The sequence below is a fragment of the Sinohyriopsis cumingii genome, chromosome 17 (assembly GCF_028554795.1).
Source record: "Sinohyriopsis cumingii isolate HCF-2022 chromosome 17, ASM2855479v2, whole genome shotgun sequence".
Taxonomy (NCBI): domain Eukaryota; kingdom Metazoa; phylum Mollusca; class Bivalvia; order Unionida; family Unionidae; genus Sinohyriopsis; species Sinohyriopsis cumingii.
Genome location: NC_142977.1, coordinates 15,741,180 through 15,759,002, shown reverse-complemented (window position 1 = coordinate 15,759,002; position 17,823 = coordinate 15,741,180). Strand labels below are relative to the sequence as shown.

At 35.8% G+C, this 17,823-nt stretch overlaps 1 protein-coding gene across 1 annotated transcript in view; it reads right to left on the bottom strand.

Moving 5' to 3' along the window:
- Positions 1–17,823, bottom strand: part of LOC149777805 (uncharacterized) — a 100,881-nt gene that overhangs the window by 26,274 nt on the left and 56,784 nt on the right. Inside the window, exons 15-20 of the mRNA XM_089938857.1 lie at positions 13,861–13,958; positions 9,456–9,518; positions 9,041–9,129; positions 6,912–6,993; positions 4,317–4,509; positions 2,033–2,223 (exon numbers count right to left, since the gene is read on the bottom strand). Coding sequence (XP_089794983.1) covers positions 2,033–2,223; positions 4,317–4,509; positions 6,912–6,993; positions 9,041–9,129; positions 9,456–9,518; positions 13,861–13,958 — 716 coding nt within the window. The remainder of the gene's footprint in view (positions 1–2,032; positions 2,224–4,316; positions 4,510–6,911; positions 6,994–9,040; positions 9,130–9,455; positions 9,519–13,860; positions 13,959–17,823) is intronic.

Sequence of the window (17,823 nt, the reverse complement as noted above, 5' to 3'; positions counted from 1 at the left end):
CATAAAGGGTCAACAATTTAGCACCTTAATACAATGCTCATGGCACCATAAAGGGTCAACAATTTAACACCTTAATACAATGCCCTAGGCACTATATAGGATCAACAATTTAACACCTTAATATAATGCCCATGGCACCATAAAGGGTCAACAATTTAGCACCTTAATACAATGCCCATGGCACCATAAAGGGTCAACAATTTAACACCTTAATACAATGCCCATGGCACCATAAAGGGTCAACAATTTAACACCTTAATAAAATACCCTAGGCACTATATAGGATCAACAATTTAACACCTTAATACAATGCCCATGGCACTATATAAGATCAAAAGATTCACACCTGATTTGTATGCTCATGCTATATCCCAAACTGAGACAATCAAAGGTCAGTTTTATTCAAAATGAAATTACAGTAAGGAACATGAAGGTGTAGAAACCATGGACAGAAATGTTTAACAATATACTTGTAAGTCTAGTGAAGACACTGACATCTCAAATATGACTGAAAAGGAATAACAAGAATTCCAAGTTGGTCCAGGATTGCTTGCATTGCAAATATCTGCCCAACAGCAAGATGCAAGAGTTATTGGCCAAGAAATCTGGATGAATACACTACTTTCTGAATACACTACTTTCTGTAGAAATTTCTTCCAATGCTATACACTGCATTTGCTATGAAAATAACTGATACAGGGTTTCTGTTTTTGTTAAGGCTTCACTGTTTGTTTATCTTCAAGTATCCTAATCCTTTTATATTATCTATATATGTATCTATCTATCAATGTTATATCTACCTATCAATGTTATATCTACCTATCAATGTTACATCTACCTATCTATGTATCTATGTATATATCTACCTACCTTTCTATCATCTATATAAGACTATTTAATAAGCTGGATTGAGCTAATTCAATTACATTTACATACAAGATCAATTCATTAATATTTGAAGATCATGCCCACACTAAAATACCTTGTATATCGTGATGATACAAACCTAGTTGATGAGGAGGAGACTTTCCTCACCAATGACATGATAAAATAATACAAACTGCAATTCCTTCCACTGCAAAGGTGAAAATATTAATAATGACAGAATGAAAGCTAAATCTGCCAGCCTAGCCCTTTTCAAGTACCTGATAAAACTATAAATTCATCAATTACAAATCACTGTGAATTAGTCTACCATAAAGCCACTGGGTTGACAGTTTCCACAAAAGTCTATCAACAGTAAGATTAATATTCTGGGATTTTTAGTTTGGTAATTTCCATAAGACCAAGACTTCTCCAGAATATTATTAAGCAATTATAAATATCAACAACTCGTTACAAATTAATATAACACACTCTATAGATACTTTATGCCATAAAATGGCCCACAGGACTTAAGATTTTGCACCAGGTATTCACATATGCGTGTAAATTGCACAAAAATACAGTCTAAATGCAACATAATAATGGTTCCTGAACTATTCTGGCAAGAAGACTCTGCTGAAGAGATATAGCATTGTTGGGACAAGGGCAATAACCTTGTTGTTGTTGTTAAAGGGTTTGACGCCATTTTTCAGCACAAGATAGGATATACATGGCGGTCAGTATAAATGGTGGAGGAAGAACCCGGGAAAACCCCGGAAAAAACTACTGACCCATGAGAAGCTACTGGCAAGCTTTCTCACATATACACATTGGCTGAACCCGAGACTCGATCCAAGCAGACTGGTGAGATGGCAGTGATTTGTAATGGTGAGCGATTTAGACCACTCTGCCACTCGGGGCCCTGGCAATGACCTTGTGATAGTTGACTATGAAAAGACAAAAGCTTTAAAAAGCACATTTACATGTAATAAGCAATTCACCAACCAAATGGGTTCCAACCATGAACAAGAGCTGCAGAGCTATGTATAAAGGTATAGATGGATAGACAGATGAGAAAGTTACTGCCTTAGGACTCCCACATCTCAATGAACAGCCAAACTAACCAAGAATTTCTGAAGGTACAATCTGAATACAAACAAATTTTTACCAGCAATGGTGTATAGCTTCCCATATCTGATGAAACTTCTTAATGGCGATTTCAGAACTGCCCTGTATTGTGATTGAGGTAGTTGCCACAGATATGGGGTATGACATCATCTGATTGGCTGTCTCAGTCATGGAAGATGGTGTTGAGGCTTGATGGCCATCTCTGATTTCAGAAAGCTGATTTACATTCACCTAAAAAGAGGCAAAAACTATGAAGTATGTGACTAACTTTTAAACCCTGCACAGAAAGAAGTTTAAAGCTGGATTCATACTTGAATTTATGACAATCCTCCTATTTAGTTAGTTAATATCTGCAAATCTTTTAGCAATTGCCAGTAGCCATTGTAAACATTAACTATCATGCAAAATATAAACTCTGATTAAACTGACTGTAACAACAAATGTACAATGTCATTTCATTTTCACCTGAATATGGAGATAGGAAACATTTCTCCCTACTTCCAATTGCATCCATCCACATTTGAATCTGAGATATTTTCATTTTTCCAGCTGTTTCAGTGTTAAAAGACAGTTTTGATTAGAAATCTTTTTCTTAATGGAACCATGGTTTTCATGTTCAGGCCACTTTTTTCTCCAAATCTCAAACTCACCCTACTTGATCCAAAGGTTTCTCTGTCCATGTGCTGTTTGAACCAGTCTGCTTTAGATCTAACAGAAGCCAAAAACCAGACACAACTCTGGTTCCAAAATGGGAAATTTGATTGCCTTAAAAAAATCTTGTCAAATTTTTAAAAAAATTTCAGCTGTTTTTTCTTTCGAACATAAGTAGAAAATATACATTATTTGGTATCATTGTAAGGTTAGATCGTTTCTTTTTTATGCAATATCACCAATCTCAGTCTATCACAGACCTGCCAACCCTGACGAGTCAGTCTCAGTAAGGCAGTTGATTTTTTGTTAAGATTGACCAGTTTTCAGTAAGGTGTAACAAAGTATCAATAACTGCTATTGTAAAGCTGGAAAATGTAATTAAAAGTTTGATGCATCGATGATAAACATTATGTTCAACCGAAAAGTTTGTAATGTAGGCAAAGACTTTATTTACCACTAGTACAGTTGCACAAACTCTAGTTCCAAACCCTGTGTAGCTCAATGGCTTGTTGCTATCTCTCAACTTGACATACTCCTCGGAAATCCTTTTCCATTTCACATAAAAATGGCAATCATATCTCCTGCCACGAGACATACTGAAATTGGCACGTGATGTCCAATAAACGTTCCAGCTTTTATTCACATGAATTTGAATACTTCTTTCTATTCTTCCGTGATGTTGTTGTTGTTGTTGTTGTGGGGTTTAACGCCATTTTTCAGCACGCGATAGGCTATACATGGCGGCCAGTATTAATGGTGGAGGAAGAACCCGGTAAAACCCCGGAAAGAACCACCGACCCACGAGAAGCTACTGGCAAGCTTTCTCACATACCCACATTGGCTGAATCCGAATTCTTCCGTGATGATTATTAACACTTTTAAACATGCATCACTTTTTGGATGCAATTTAAAAAAATTCTAATATCAACAGTTTGATTATGCAGACGCTTCTCATGAACAAATATGTGCAATTTGAAGCATCTGGGGAGCTGCTGTAAAGTTAGTCTGTTTCCTTGACTAATTTCACTAATTCTAAGATGAAACCTGGATCTAAATAAAATATGGATGAACAATTATCCAGGTTTTCTGTAACCATAATTTTTCTGTAGTTTTTGCTAGTATCCCCTACGTTCGTATTTTAAGGGTAATTTTCATAAGACTTACGGCAAAATTGAAAGAGTTGGCAGGTCTGCTATCATAAACTGTGATGATGCCACAGACCTCAGAACATGGGTACTTCCTCAATATGCAAAAATGCAGAGATAAGAGTTAATATGCATGCCACTTATTTGAATAGGACACATTTTGTAAGCTATTATCTAAAATAAACTTTCCATAACATATCTGAAATGGGGATATCTGATTAGTGACTTTTCAATCTTTTAAAGTCATAAAATATTACGCCTAGTTTTTTAGTATGAAGAACACTCAAAGAATATGTACATTTCAGTGTCAGATTGAGCTACAAACCAAAGCAGATAAAATACAGTTGTCATATCCAGGGCAGACGGACGAGACTGAGTTTAGCTGGAAAGAAATTTACCTATTGTGTTGGTTCTTGTGCCAGTTCAAACTAGAGACTACAGAGACCTGCAAATGAGCGCATTACAATGGGTCTTTGGATCATGGAATGTATTAGTACTTTAGTCTGTGTAAAGTATGAAAGGCATTACCTGTTGGTGTGTAGATCCTGGTGTCAGAAGTGGTGTAGAAGCTTGACTAGACTGGCCTGAACACATTTTCTGCTGTAAGTACACATCCAAACTGGGCAATGTTGACATATTAGCATTGTTATCCAAGACATCTGAGCAAAGTTTCTGTAGTATCCTTAACTTAATCACTGCCTCTGTCACCAGACCATTATAACTACAACCATAAGAAGAAAAAAATTTTAAACCTTGAGAGTTATTGGACAAATAGCTGAACAAAGTTAATTGAAAAGAAACATAAATGTTAGTAAACAACGTCTTCAGAAAGTTTCCTGTATTATTGTTGTTGTTGCAGGGTTTAACTCATTCAGCCCTGATCCTGTCTGTAGGTGTGATCCGGTTTCTGCATTCATTGGCCGATCCCGCCTGTAGTCGTGAATTGTTTACTGCATTCAATGGCCGATCCCGTCTCCAGGCGTGATGAATGTGTGTTAGATACAACATCTCTGATTGGTTAGAAATGGTTCATTCCAAGAACTAAACAACTATTAAACCAATCAGAAATGATTTTACTTTCATTTGTGGAAATTTGAATTGTTCAGAAGCCAAGGGCTAAAGTTTGAGAGAGGTTTAACTACACGTGTTCTGTTCATGAAAAATCGTAAATGATGGTGGATGGAAGAGTGATTTTTGATGAGAGCAAAAATGTGGAGTTTCTCGGGTTTGATCTTGAAAATATTGAGCAAGCTGAGGAAAGATATGTTCAGCAGTTGGATATTTTGTGAGATTTAGATTTGGACATAGAAGTTTCTGAGATTGAATCGTCCGAAGATGATGATGCTGACAGCGATGATGACGGAGTTCTTGCGGATAAACGTTGCACATAAGTTTGTAAATACTGAATAAATAAGTTGTGAAAGACTTCGACAAATAGGGAAAAAATTACATCAATGTGTCGACAAATTCATTTAAAATAAATGGTGAAAATTTTGTCGATTTTGTTTGGATATAAGAAGAGAAATTAAGGTAAGAGTGAATGCATGTGCACGATGTTTTTAAACAGGTAAAAACTATGGGGCACAAGCAGCTAGACACAGCTTTGTGCTTCTGAGGCATATCAGCAGAGATACTAAAAACAGTGCTGGGGCCGAATGAGTTAACGCCATTTTCAGCACACAATAGGTTATACATGGCGGCCAGTATTAATGGTGGAGGAAAAGCCCGGGAAAACCCCTGAAAGAACCACCAACCCACGAGAAGCTGCTGGCAAGCTTTCTCACATACCTACATTAGCCGAATTTGAGACTCGAACCCATGACAGAGATGAGATGGTTGTGATCCATAACGGAAAGCGCTTTAGACCACTCTGCCACTTGGGGCCCCCATTTCCTGCATTATGTCCCAAAAATTGGCTTTTATTTTCATGTTACGTTTCCTATGAGCTTTTTGCAAAGTGACATTAATGTGAGCACTGTACCCATCATGACTTACATTTTAAAAAATTATTCAACTTTTTCTATATGTACGCCTTGAAAATTAGGTAAATAATGAGCTAAATGACAACATGATCCCCAAAGAATAATTCTATGGTTCAGCTCATTTCAGGTTTACCAGAAATGTTTTCATGAGTGATCTGAGCACACGATAAAACATTTATTGCAATGGTATAAGTGATCCAAGGAAAATATGACAGCACAGCAAAAACCAAAACTTTCGAAGCGACCAAGATTATGATTTTTATAGCACTAAAATGTTGTGTACCCCTAAATTTGGAGGGTGGGGGACAATGTCAAGAAGATTATTTTGTGGCACCTCAGCAAAAAAGTAGCACCAACCAAAGTTTTTATGTTAAAAAAATGTAAAACAAAGAACTCCACAAATGTTTAGGAACAAAAACCCACCAAAAGTTGTAAAATTAAGTACAGGAACATAAAATATAATGTGTAAAGATGATAAAATTAAAGCAGGTTACTGTAACCTATATTTATTTGCTTGTGGTGTATCCTCCACGATAATGACAACATCAAGTTTTATAACTGTACATATAAGATCTGTTCCAGTAAAATATACTTGGGACCCAGGGAAGGCAATTTCAATGTTGTGAGGTCACTCATATATGCAATTTAGAATTCTGTATCATTTTCATGTGAACCCTTTGAGTAATCAGAGTAACCTGGCAAATGTTTTTTTTAAAATGCCTTCCCTGGGTACCACCTTATTTAAATGGAACAGCCCTAACAGTGTCAAAGAAAGAGCTGAAGGCAAACCTTTATCACAGAAGCATGAAATGCGGGTCAATGTTACCTATTTTTGCCAGAGGCGAATAGTATCCTCCAAAAGAATTACACCCAAGATGAAGTGATTTTGTTAAGTATGGTGCTATATTTGGTTATTTCTATACCCAATATACTTAAATTGATAAATCTGACACCCTCTTGGCCATGAACTTAAACTTACCCCAAATACCTATAGTAATTTTGGTCCTGTTTGCATTTTACAAACATCACCAACATTAAACTTCTGTTAAAACGTTTGTTACTTTGAATTTTTATTCTCTCTCTCTCTCTCTCTCTCTCTCTCTCTCTCTCTCTCTCTCTCTCTCACACACACACACAGTACCTGGAATGTTGCTGACACCCCTCAAACAGCAGTATGACTTCCACCAGTAACTCCTCCAATATTTCCATGCTCTGAACACAACCTGAAATGCATGACAAGCTTACCTAATAAGTTTTCTTATTTCCATACCAGAAATTTCAATCTGAAACTATAAAATCATTTCACTTCATTTAACTTGTACACTGGAGTTCTTACACGTCAATACCTAAATCCTATTCCATTTATAATATTCAGAATCTAATAACTTAATCTTGCCTTGTAGCTTATAACAACATTGTTTAGAGCTTATCAATAAAATTTAAAATGAAATGTGCACTTTGCTTAAATTGCTACCGGTCTGATGTCAAACAGATGCATGAAAGTATGTTCCAAATACTGCATGAGGTGAAGGAAACATGTAGAGCCACAAGGAAACTACTTACCATATGGTAAAATTTTGAAGGAAACATGTAGAGCCACAAGGAAACTACTTACCATTTGGTAAAATTTTAAAGGAAACATGTAGAGCCACAAGGAAACTACTTACCATATGGAGCCACAAGAAAACCACTAACAATATAATGGAACTTCTGAGCAGCAGCTGTAGATCAGAAACTGGCAACCTATTTTACACATGTGCCAATGGAGGCATGTCAGACTCTTTGCAAAGGCATGTGGTATGAGTAGTAATTATGTATTAAGTACCAAAAACAATAATTAAAGGGATGAATATGACCTAGCAAGGAACATTCAACAATTGAGCGGACTTGGCACAACAATTTTAAAAGGTTACCAATGCCAACTGTAGATGATGAAAACCATGATCTTGACATTCTGACCCCACAGTGGATGTTTCTTCCTTCATCCAAGTATGAGCCAAGCACAGTTTATTAATGGATAAACTGAAGTTATTATGCAGCAACCATTATTCTTCTGTCAATCAGACTGACCTTGACCTTTGTTTAATCCCCAAATTGATATGTTTCCTTTCCCCAAGTACGAGCCTTCCACAGTAAAGTCTGATAATGGTAGATTATGGATCTCTCAAGTTATCGTGCATAACTACTTTTTCTTCTGGCAGTCAGTGATCATGACCTTTGACCTTTTGACTCAAAAATCCTTTCTGATCTTCTTTACTCCATGTGCAAGCCATCCACAAAGTTTGATAACTGAAGCCGGCTGACAAATAAAGTTACTATATGACAAATGAAGTTACTATGTGGAAATAAACGTGGTAACATGCAGACTGACAGACAACATAAGACTTATGCTACACATTATCGCTGGCATATAAAAAAGGCAACAACTCTTACAGAAATTGTTGACATGTGCATCCAGAGGTGATGACCATAATATTTATTAAGTTTCATGGCAATCCATACAAAACTGGGGACTAGCTGCACTAATGAGATTGTGTCATACACTACTGCAAAATAGAGAGGGTAATAAATCTTAACAAAAATTGCAGCAGCCAAGGGATTTATTTATAATGCATATTCAGGCAATGACTGTAATATTTACCAATTTTCATGGCAATCCATCAAATACTGCTGAACTATTTGAACTAATGAGATTTTGTCAGGTAGACACAAGTATTACTACATACCTCGGCCTCCTTAGAGTACTAGTAAGTCATGTCAAAATTCTTGAATTGTTACTCATCCCCATGAAAGAAAATGCAAAGTCCGATCCCTTAATATATTTACATTATGTGTATTATTCCCCTGCCCTACCTGAATCTATTTACAGTATGTGTATTATTCCCTTGCCCTACCTGAATCTATGCTATGAAACCTATTTATCTCCTTGGCTAAAGTGTCCAGATACTAAGTGTCAATATTAGGTCAGAAAAGTTACTAAAGTATTAATATCAGTAAAGATCCAATAGTTCAAATGAAAGAGAAACAAACATACCCATCATAAAACTTGTACCATTGCTTGAAACATGGGTAAAATGGTTTTCATCTTATGACATGGAAGTTCATTGTACAGATAAAACTGTAACTGAATGGGCAGAAATCTGAACTATGTCCAAACCGTCCATATTAGGACAGTTGCATAGATCTAAATAAAATGAGGGGGGTTTTTTTGGGGGGGGGGTCTACATACAGTATAAAATGTTATTTTATTGTAGTGTATAATTTAGGTACCTTTCTCAACTGAGAATCTTTGGACAATCTTGTGTACAACATCTTCAAGTTTTCTATCAAACACAAACCCAAATACAGCCCTCCAATGTCTGAAAATGAAATTAAATTAGATCTGAATTGAAACAAAAACCATATATAGTATCTTAAAAGTCCAACTGCAACTGCGTGTGAAACAAATAGCGACTGATCAAAAAATGCTAGTTATGTTCTTCTATTCTAATATGTGCCATTTTCAAGATGTTACCTTGAGCTTTTCATAATAAAATCACGAAATTAAATAGTCAATTAATATAATAACTGAATCAAAGTCCATGATATAACAGAATAGTATTCAATCAAGTTTAATGAGATTTACTTGAAATATATATAGGATTTATGTCCTGTTATCCGATTTTGTCAAGACTGAGTTACTTACTTTTTAAAACATTCCAGAATATCTAACAAGGACCAGGGAGGCTTTTTCAGTATTATTGTTAACCTGAAATAAAAATATAAAAAACACCTTATGCTGATTAGTACTGTGTTTACTTTCTTATAACTCAAGTCCAACTGCAATCAACTCAGACCCTGATCTGCCATCACATAATTAACTGGCCAATCAGGGTCCACAACACAGACTCAGATCAGTTATCATATCATGTGATGGTTCATCTGGGTATTGACTCAGCTCAGTTATCATGTGATGGTTGATCTGGGTATTGACTCAGATCAGTTATGGTATCATGCAATGGTTGATCTGAGTATTGACTCAGATAAGTTATCATGTGATGGTTGATCTGGGCATCGACTCAGATCAGTTATCATATTATGTGATGATTGATCTGGGTGTTGGCAGTTCACAGTTGAACTTGACTGATCCTTTTTAAAGTGGCCCTAATTTTCTCTATGAATCAATGCCATCAACTTACACAATACAATAAAAGGGAAAAGTTCCAAGTCAAACAGAAGAAAATTTTGCAAGAAAATGGTGAAAACTGGACATGATCTCTGTCATCTGAATGTAGAAAAACTGGACATGATCTCTGTCATCTCAATGTAGAAAAACTGGACATGATCTCTGTCATCTGAATGTAGAACCTCATACACAATTTTATTTTAATGCATAAAGTCCTTCCAAATTGTTTAAGTGCCGATGAATTTTGTGATGGACATGCACAACACTATTTGCTCTTTCCATAGATAATGCAGTGGTAAAATAATTGTCTCTTGTCATACACAAGACCCCCACTTCCTGTTTCAACCTTCAATCTCTGTTGCTGCTATAACTTTCACACATCTCTTGCAGAAGTTCACCCAACTCAACGTCCAAACAATAAAAAGAAGGCTTCGGGAATTAGTCAAACATATTAGAAATGTTTGATAATGATGGAAACATCAGGGCAATACGAGTGTTGACTGAAAACTGTACATAATGTCTGGTATTTAATTAGACTTCAAGCCAAGGAGCCAAGGTCTGCATTATATGTGGGAGCTAAATGTGTTAAAAAAAGTCACATTCCTAACATTTTGTAAAATTTCTGAACTTCTTTTTATAGATGTAATGCAGTGTTAAAAATAGTCGCATGGAATTGAGAACAAAAACCTATGCAAATTTATGGTATTGAACCTAAAAATATAATAAACGGAAAACAGTCTCTTTGTACATAGTGTGACCCCACTATAACATGGTAGTTGGGAGCCATAACACCCGACCGCGTTATATAATGAACCGTGTTATATGCAACCAAGTCAGTTAGCTGAAAAAAATGTACCCCCCCCCCCCGAAAAAAATGGGGGTGGTGTTAATAAATGCGGGTGGTAAAATATATGCTTCGTCGGCACAGTTACCATCTTGAATTGATGCATATTAAATGAGAAATACACCTGTAGTGAAAACAGAGAAGACATAATATAATAGTTTACTTTATTGAAAGAACCATTAATTGGTACATATACATGAATCCTGTTTATATATAAATGTCTAATGTATAGCATGAATAGAGTATCAACACCGTGCACTCACCTTCGAACCTCATCATACACACTGAATCCACAATACAAGTGATTCCATCGAAAATATGCACACAGCTTTAAAATATTCATTAATTTTGTAACAGGTCATATTGGTCTGAATTCAGTGGAAAAACAGCACAGTCATGTAACAAATGACGAAGCACATTTACTTTAAAATACGTTCCAAGTCTGTAAAAGTTGGTTTGTGTTTTAAGCCGCCGTCGGCATAAACTTTTCCCCTACAAAAAGTAAACTTTGACAGCACAGTTAACGTGTTTCAGTCACGTTGGAAAATGCAAAAATCCATCAGATTCCATCACTTTTATTTACGTTTGGTACTGACTTCCTTTGAAGAAAAGTTCCTTGCTGTTATTGAAAGATTGTAGTCGGCTTTCTTTGATGAAGGGAGCATGCGCTATTGAAGTCACAGCTAAAGGACAGCTTTTTAGAACCAAACAAATGCCCATTTCTTATTGTGGCAGCAACATCAAATAATTGTATTGCATGATTGAGACTGGTACTTTTTCCATTTGTTGAGCACATTTTCATAACAGTCGGTGCTTCAAAGGTAATCTGTTTCCTTTGAAATTTCAGCAAATAATGGTGTTGGGTCCAAACTCAGGGTATCCCTGCTAATGTGGGTTGCCAAAGGTTTAGATGATAGAGCTACAGTCTTGAAAAGTCAGATTCTAGTGTGGTTTCATTGTGTACATTCTCTTAAGAGTCACTGGTTGCTGGGACAGTTTATTTTCCATTGCATAATAAAAGGTGATGACATCTATCCTCCATGCTATTAAAAAAGTGGAATATGAGCATGGAATCAGTTTTCTGCAAGAAAATTACAATGAAGAGAAGCTTCGTGACATTCTCTACCCATATTATGGTCTGGGTAGCTGAGCCAGTACAAAGTATGCTTCATTAACTGTTGACTGGCCTTCTCTATCTGACCATGGAATAAGAGGTTGGAAGATAACGGATGACTCTGCAGATGGCTTTGTGATAATCTTTTAAAAGGGCAGATGTAAATAGGAATGCTCTCCTTCACACAGCCATGGCTTTGAGGCTTGAGAGCTGTGGTGCCCTGATGACCATAAAATCCATAAATGAGATTGACTCAAAGACATGGAAGGATTACTAGTATATGGCCTGGTTGCTGAAATATAGCCACTGCAGAAAACTTGAGTATGGCACCAAATACTGCAATGCTGAGAACAAATTTGTTGTGCAACAAAAAGGGCTTATAGTTCATTATCAATAAAAGGTTAGTCTTTCATTTTGGGACCGACAAAAAGGAAGCGGATAGCAAGGAAAACCAATAAATGTAGCAATAACTAAACTGGCAAAGGATAATTGGAATTGTGAGCAAAACCAAGAGTTCAATTATGCTTAGAAATTGTGATCTACAAGTATACACACAAGTCTCACTGAAAGATCTGAGGTGGGGACTAAGTGTCTGGGAATGGGAATGACTTGTAACTAATCAGACTAATGACCAGTGATGGACTTGCCATAAGATTCAATGATGCTTCTATGTGTCTGGTACTAGATGGGTGAAAGCATCTCTGTTAATTAAGTTTGACATCTATGACAGAGCAAGCATTAGATAAGGATTGACCAGGTGCTAGAAGCTGTCCAAGTTTTAGGACCAGGACAAGGTATACCAGATCGACAGATCACAAAACCCAATCCCCATGGAAGATGGCTTAGGTCAAGCTTGTGCACGATAAATATGGTCCAGAACTGGCTATTGAAACAAAGCTATTGAGACAAGGCTATTGAGACAATAATTACAGCAGCCAGTGTTGAATCTGCACCAAAGATGGGACATCTAGGAAAGGTTCAAGTGGGTTGCCAAACCATAACGGTAGTGGCATGGCAGTCTGTGCCATAATGGAATACTGCAGACTGGATATATGTGAAAACTGATCACAGTAACCAGTTTTGGTCACTGATGGTGCAGGCTGAGGCTGAGGCAGAAGTGGGGTCTTGGGCTGACTGAATTATATTGTCTAATTCCGGTAGTGGTTATTGGGGGAATAATTACCCTAGTCAGTAACAATGTCTATTTGTGACGCAGCTAGTTATTTAAGCATGACAGCAACCCATATATCACAGGAACAGCATAATTACACATATGTAAAACCTAAATCACACACCATACAATTTATACTGGCAACGGGATTGTCCTTAGCCACCTAGAATCAATTACATGCCATGCGTTACTCCTGTCATGTAAAGTGATAAAGCAGAACAATTTGGTTACACACAGGTGAAGTTAGTGAAGCTTCTCAATGAACTTAATGTCATGGGGATGATATGAATAAAGAAAACTATTCTATGAAAATAACAGGCATTACCATACACCATGTAATGATGGAACAATTACCTAAGAGAATTCATACACTAGGATGAGTACTGAGCAAAACTGGAAGTACAATTTACCATGGGGCAGTCAATCAATATGGTGCCAGTAAGCTTATGATAAAATGAAGTTAGATAAATAAAGTGCAAAACATTGTTTTCAGTGAAGATAGAACAAGAAATAGAAAAATAGCTGGAAGCTACTTTCTTGTAGTGAGAAAATTCAAAGAATCACTAAAGTGATGGAAAAGGTACAAGTGAATTTGGTATCTGCAAGTCCTCCAGAAAGAACATGCCTACAAATTGAAGTATAAATAATAACTGATGATTGACAAGATTTAGTAACTTGAAAGGGTAGTGAATCTACTTTCCAAATGCAAACAACACCGACACTGATCTGCCATAAAAAAATGCACCAGCAGACCAGGTCTATGTTCTTTGTTCAGCTGTTTACAAGTGTGACCTACCACATATCATCACCAAAAGCTTCTTTCATCTCAACCTCCAATACATGGCCAAGAGCACTTTTCATCTGTGTCTTCAACAGACAGAAAATCTCGTCCACCTATACAAGTATGCAAAGACGGGTGAATTATTTTAATCAACAAATTTCAAAAGTAATCACACATAAAATATAATTCAAAGTAATTACACATAAAATATAATTCAAAGTAATTACACATAAAATATAATTCAAAGTAATTACACATAAAATATAATTCAAAGTAATAAATTATTTTAAGCTGGATAATGAAGTCACCACATTAAAGTTAAAAATCTGTAGAGAGTGCTTATTTCAATTGTAACAGCTCCATTAAAAAGATCTAGTCATTAAATATAATATGGCAAGATATGTTAATGTTGCAAACTATTTTCAGAGAAATATAGTAACCCAATATATGAGACAACTCTACAATTGAACGTTCATAAAGACTTGATCTCAGAACAAAAACTTTAATATTATTCCAGGCAATATTCAAAAACAAGAGTTTCTTAAAAAGAGTGATGCTGTACCGACTGAAAGAATTTACATTAATACATGGTAGTCCATTTCTTCTGTCTTTTTATTCTTTTCATCTACCGAGTACGGAATTTCTTGAGGAACTCCAACATATTAAATTTTAAAATATTTTCTTGCATGTTTTTATCAACTTTGCTCACAAGATATATAAGTGCAGAACACAACTTTTTTGTCATGATTTCTGACATTGAACCTGATACCATGGATAGAAGATCAAGGAACTTGCCTCAAACACTGTCAAGATCTATCCACATTCCCTGCTGGATTAAATCTATAATTGACATTTATGGGAGAAAACAATGAAGTTACTTGATGAGAAATATTCGATATATTCCTCAGATACATCCAACAACCGGGTTTGACAAAATTATATTCACACTTGTTTATGTTATCATGCTCAAGTTGGTACAGCTAAATACACAATTCAAGACTTTTGACCTTAAAATCTGTGTCAGAGTGCTGGCTATTGGAATGCAACTAAATATTGATCCTGATATCGGTAACTTTACCAATGAAATACAAACAGAATGCAAAAGTCATGCAGAATGAATGCAGCTGTAAGAAAACTGATAATGCTAATGCAAAATGCAGAAAACAATGAATGATAAATGAAAGGAAATGAAGCTAGGATGCACTTCACTAGTGAATTTAAAAATCTATGCACTTCACGAGTGAATTTAAAAATCTATGCACTTCACGAGTGAATTTAAAAATCTATTCATTAGCATTTCAGGCTGCCACTAAATGTCCATGGTCAAATGCTCTTGTGTATGATAATCTAGAATTATATTTTTTGCACTGGATATTTTCACTATTTACAAGCCATAACATTGCCCTAACAACCCCAACTGAAGTCATGGCACGACTGGAAGCTGTGTCTGTACAATTTTTATTATAATTAAACAAAATATCTGACCCTGATGGCATGGAGATGAGTGGCCTCCTGGATGTTGTAAGAAGTGACTAATAGAGACAAGAGCCACAATGACGCAGTGGTTAGAATGCCTGACTTGTGACCAAGAGAGTGCTTGTTCAAATCCCACCAATGGATCAACCCAGGCTGTCTACTGTGATATGTCCTTCTGCAATGTGCTTTATTCCTACTGTTTCAGCATTAAATAACAGCTGTGTTGCCCTGCCATAAAACACCATTCCAAACCACACAGGAAATCAAATTTGGTGATGATTACTTTCACCCAAATTTTTAGGTTTATTGCACGCAAGATGTGTAGTGATAACAAGATTTTTAAAGACAGCCACTATGATGCCAGGTTGGAGGTCCAATGAGCAACTAAATATCACAGTCTTTTAGTGAAAACCCCTTGTCAATATTAGCATCTGTGCAGAAGTAGTAATAACAAAATTTTCAAGATGGCTACAGTGGCAGACATTTTCCTTTTGGACATAGGAGACCTTTGGATAACATGTATACAAAGTATCATCGTAATTCCCCCCAGTATCTTTGTAGTAGTTGTAGTGGTATTGATAACAAACACTTGCTGATGGATAGATAATGGATATCTGGCTGTCTCACAAGTTTTCCTAGTCTATGATAATAAAAAAAGTTACAATGTTTGCCATGCAAATTACAGGATTACAGGATTGTCATGTATGCCATGCAAATTACAGGATTATAGGATTGCCATGTATGCCATGCAAAAAAAGTTACAATGTATGCCATGCAAATTACAGGATTTAAAAATGTTCTTCAATCTGAAATAATAAGTGTTGTAACAACTAATTATTTTTAGTAACTATAAAATATGAAGCACAGATTAAATCTTTTTAACCTAAATCTGCATTCCTTCAAAACATCATTTATTAATTAAAATACAAGTATGTTCTTTACAGTGCCTAACAAGGTCACACTAGTTGTAAATGAGGTCATAGTAACCACCTACTGGTGGTATTCGGCAACAGATGATAGACAAAGTCACATGACTTTAAAGTTACAATCCTGAGAAATGGACCTAAATCCAAAATTTGTCAAGGTGTGACAGATGGATGGATGAAAGGATCAACAAGGTTAACAACAAAGCCACATAAACATGAAATGTAAGTCACAGTGACCTTCTTCTGGTAATATAATAAAAGTAATTGTGTCCCTTCCTGCTTTTATTCACAAGAATCTGAATAGTCCTTTTTATTCTTCTCTGTTGATTATTAACACTTTTTAAGAGGTTTACTTTCCCTTTCGTTGTCAACATGCATCGCTTGCAGGATGCCATTTAAAAAAAAAATTCTATACTAATCAGTTTGATCATACAGATGTTTTGCATGAAAAAATATGTAAAGTTTAAAGCCTCTGAGGTACTGATGAAAAGTCAGTCTGGTTCCCTGTCTGATTCCACTAACTCTAATATCAAAAGCAGATGAACCAATTATCCTAATTTTTTTAAACAATACATTTCCCATAGTTTTTACTTTTATGTCATAAGTCCGTATTTTAAAGGTCATTTTCATAAGACTTTTTGAAAAAATTATAAGGGTTGGCAGGTCTGAAATCATACCTATGCAAGAACTAGCAGCCAGAGTTGCATGTTAAGTCAACTCATTTTAGTTAAATAATCAAACACTAAAAACACTGATGTGCATGTAACATAACTGAAGAACCTGACATTGATCAATCTTTTATCATACTCATTTGCAAATGAGCACAAAGGAACCAAGTGAATGGTGTATTAGGTATATGAAAAATTCAGTTTCAATGGTAGGGTTCATTAGGGAGACACAATTTCTAAAGTTATAGTGAACTTAAAATTTGTGAACTGTAACTGCTCAAGGATGAGCAAAAATTTCACCAAAACCTTGCAATGAAATTTGAGCATATCAGTAATTTACTATACAACAATTAAAAAAATCAAGTGTCAACATTTCCCTAAATAAATGTCACTCTTTTTTTAAAAAAAACTTCCCAGAATCATGGTAAGTTTTGAATCTACGATAACACAGGAAGATTAGAATTTATCCTCATTCACATGCAAAATTCAGTGATGTAATACACATTGTTTTCATTGGTATACATGTTATGTTTGTTGAAACCTCTTGGATTAGTTTTTAACCTTCTTCATGAGATTGCATATACTGAAAATAAGGGTAATTTATATAGAAAGGCAAAGAAATTCATCAGAAAAGCTACTTAATGACAATTATTCCCAATGTGATTATTACACCAGCATTAAACTGTGTAAACTCTCACCCCACTGGGTCCCCGAGTGGCCGAGTGGTCTAAAGCGCTCTCCGTTATGGATCACTGCCATCTCACCTGTCTGCGTGGGTTCGAGTCTAGGATTCGGGCAATGTCACAGGTCCATTCATAGCTCACACCCTTGTGCATGCTGTGGTCTATGTCTCTCAATCCCAATGTGCATGGGTTATTGACAGAGAAATGTGCTATATTTTTGAGGTA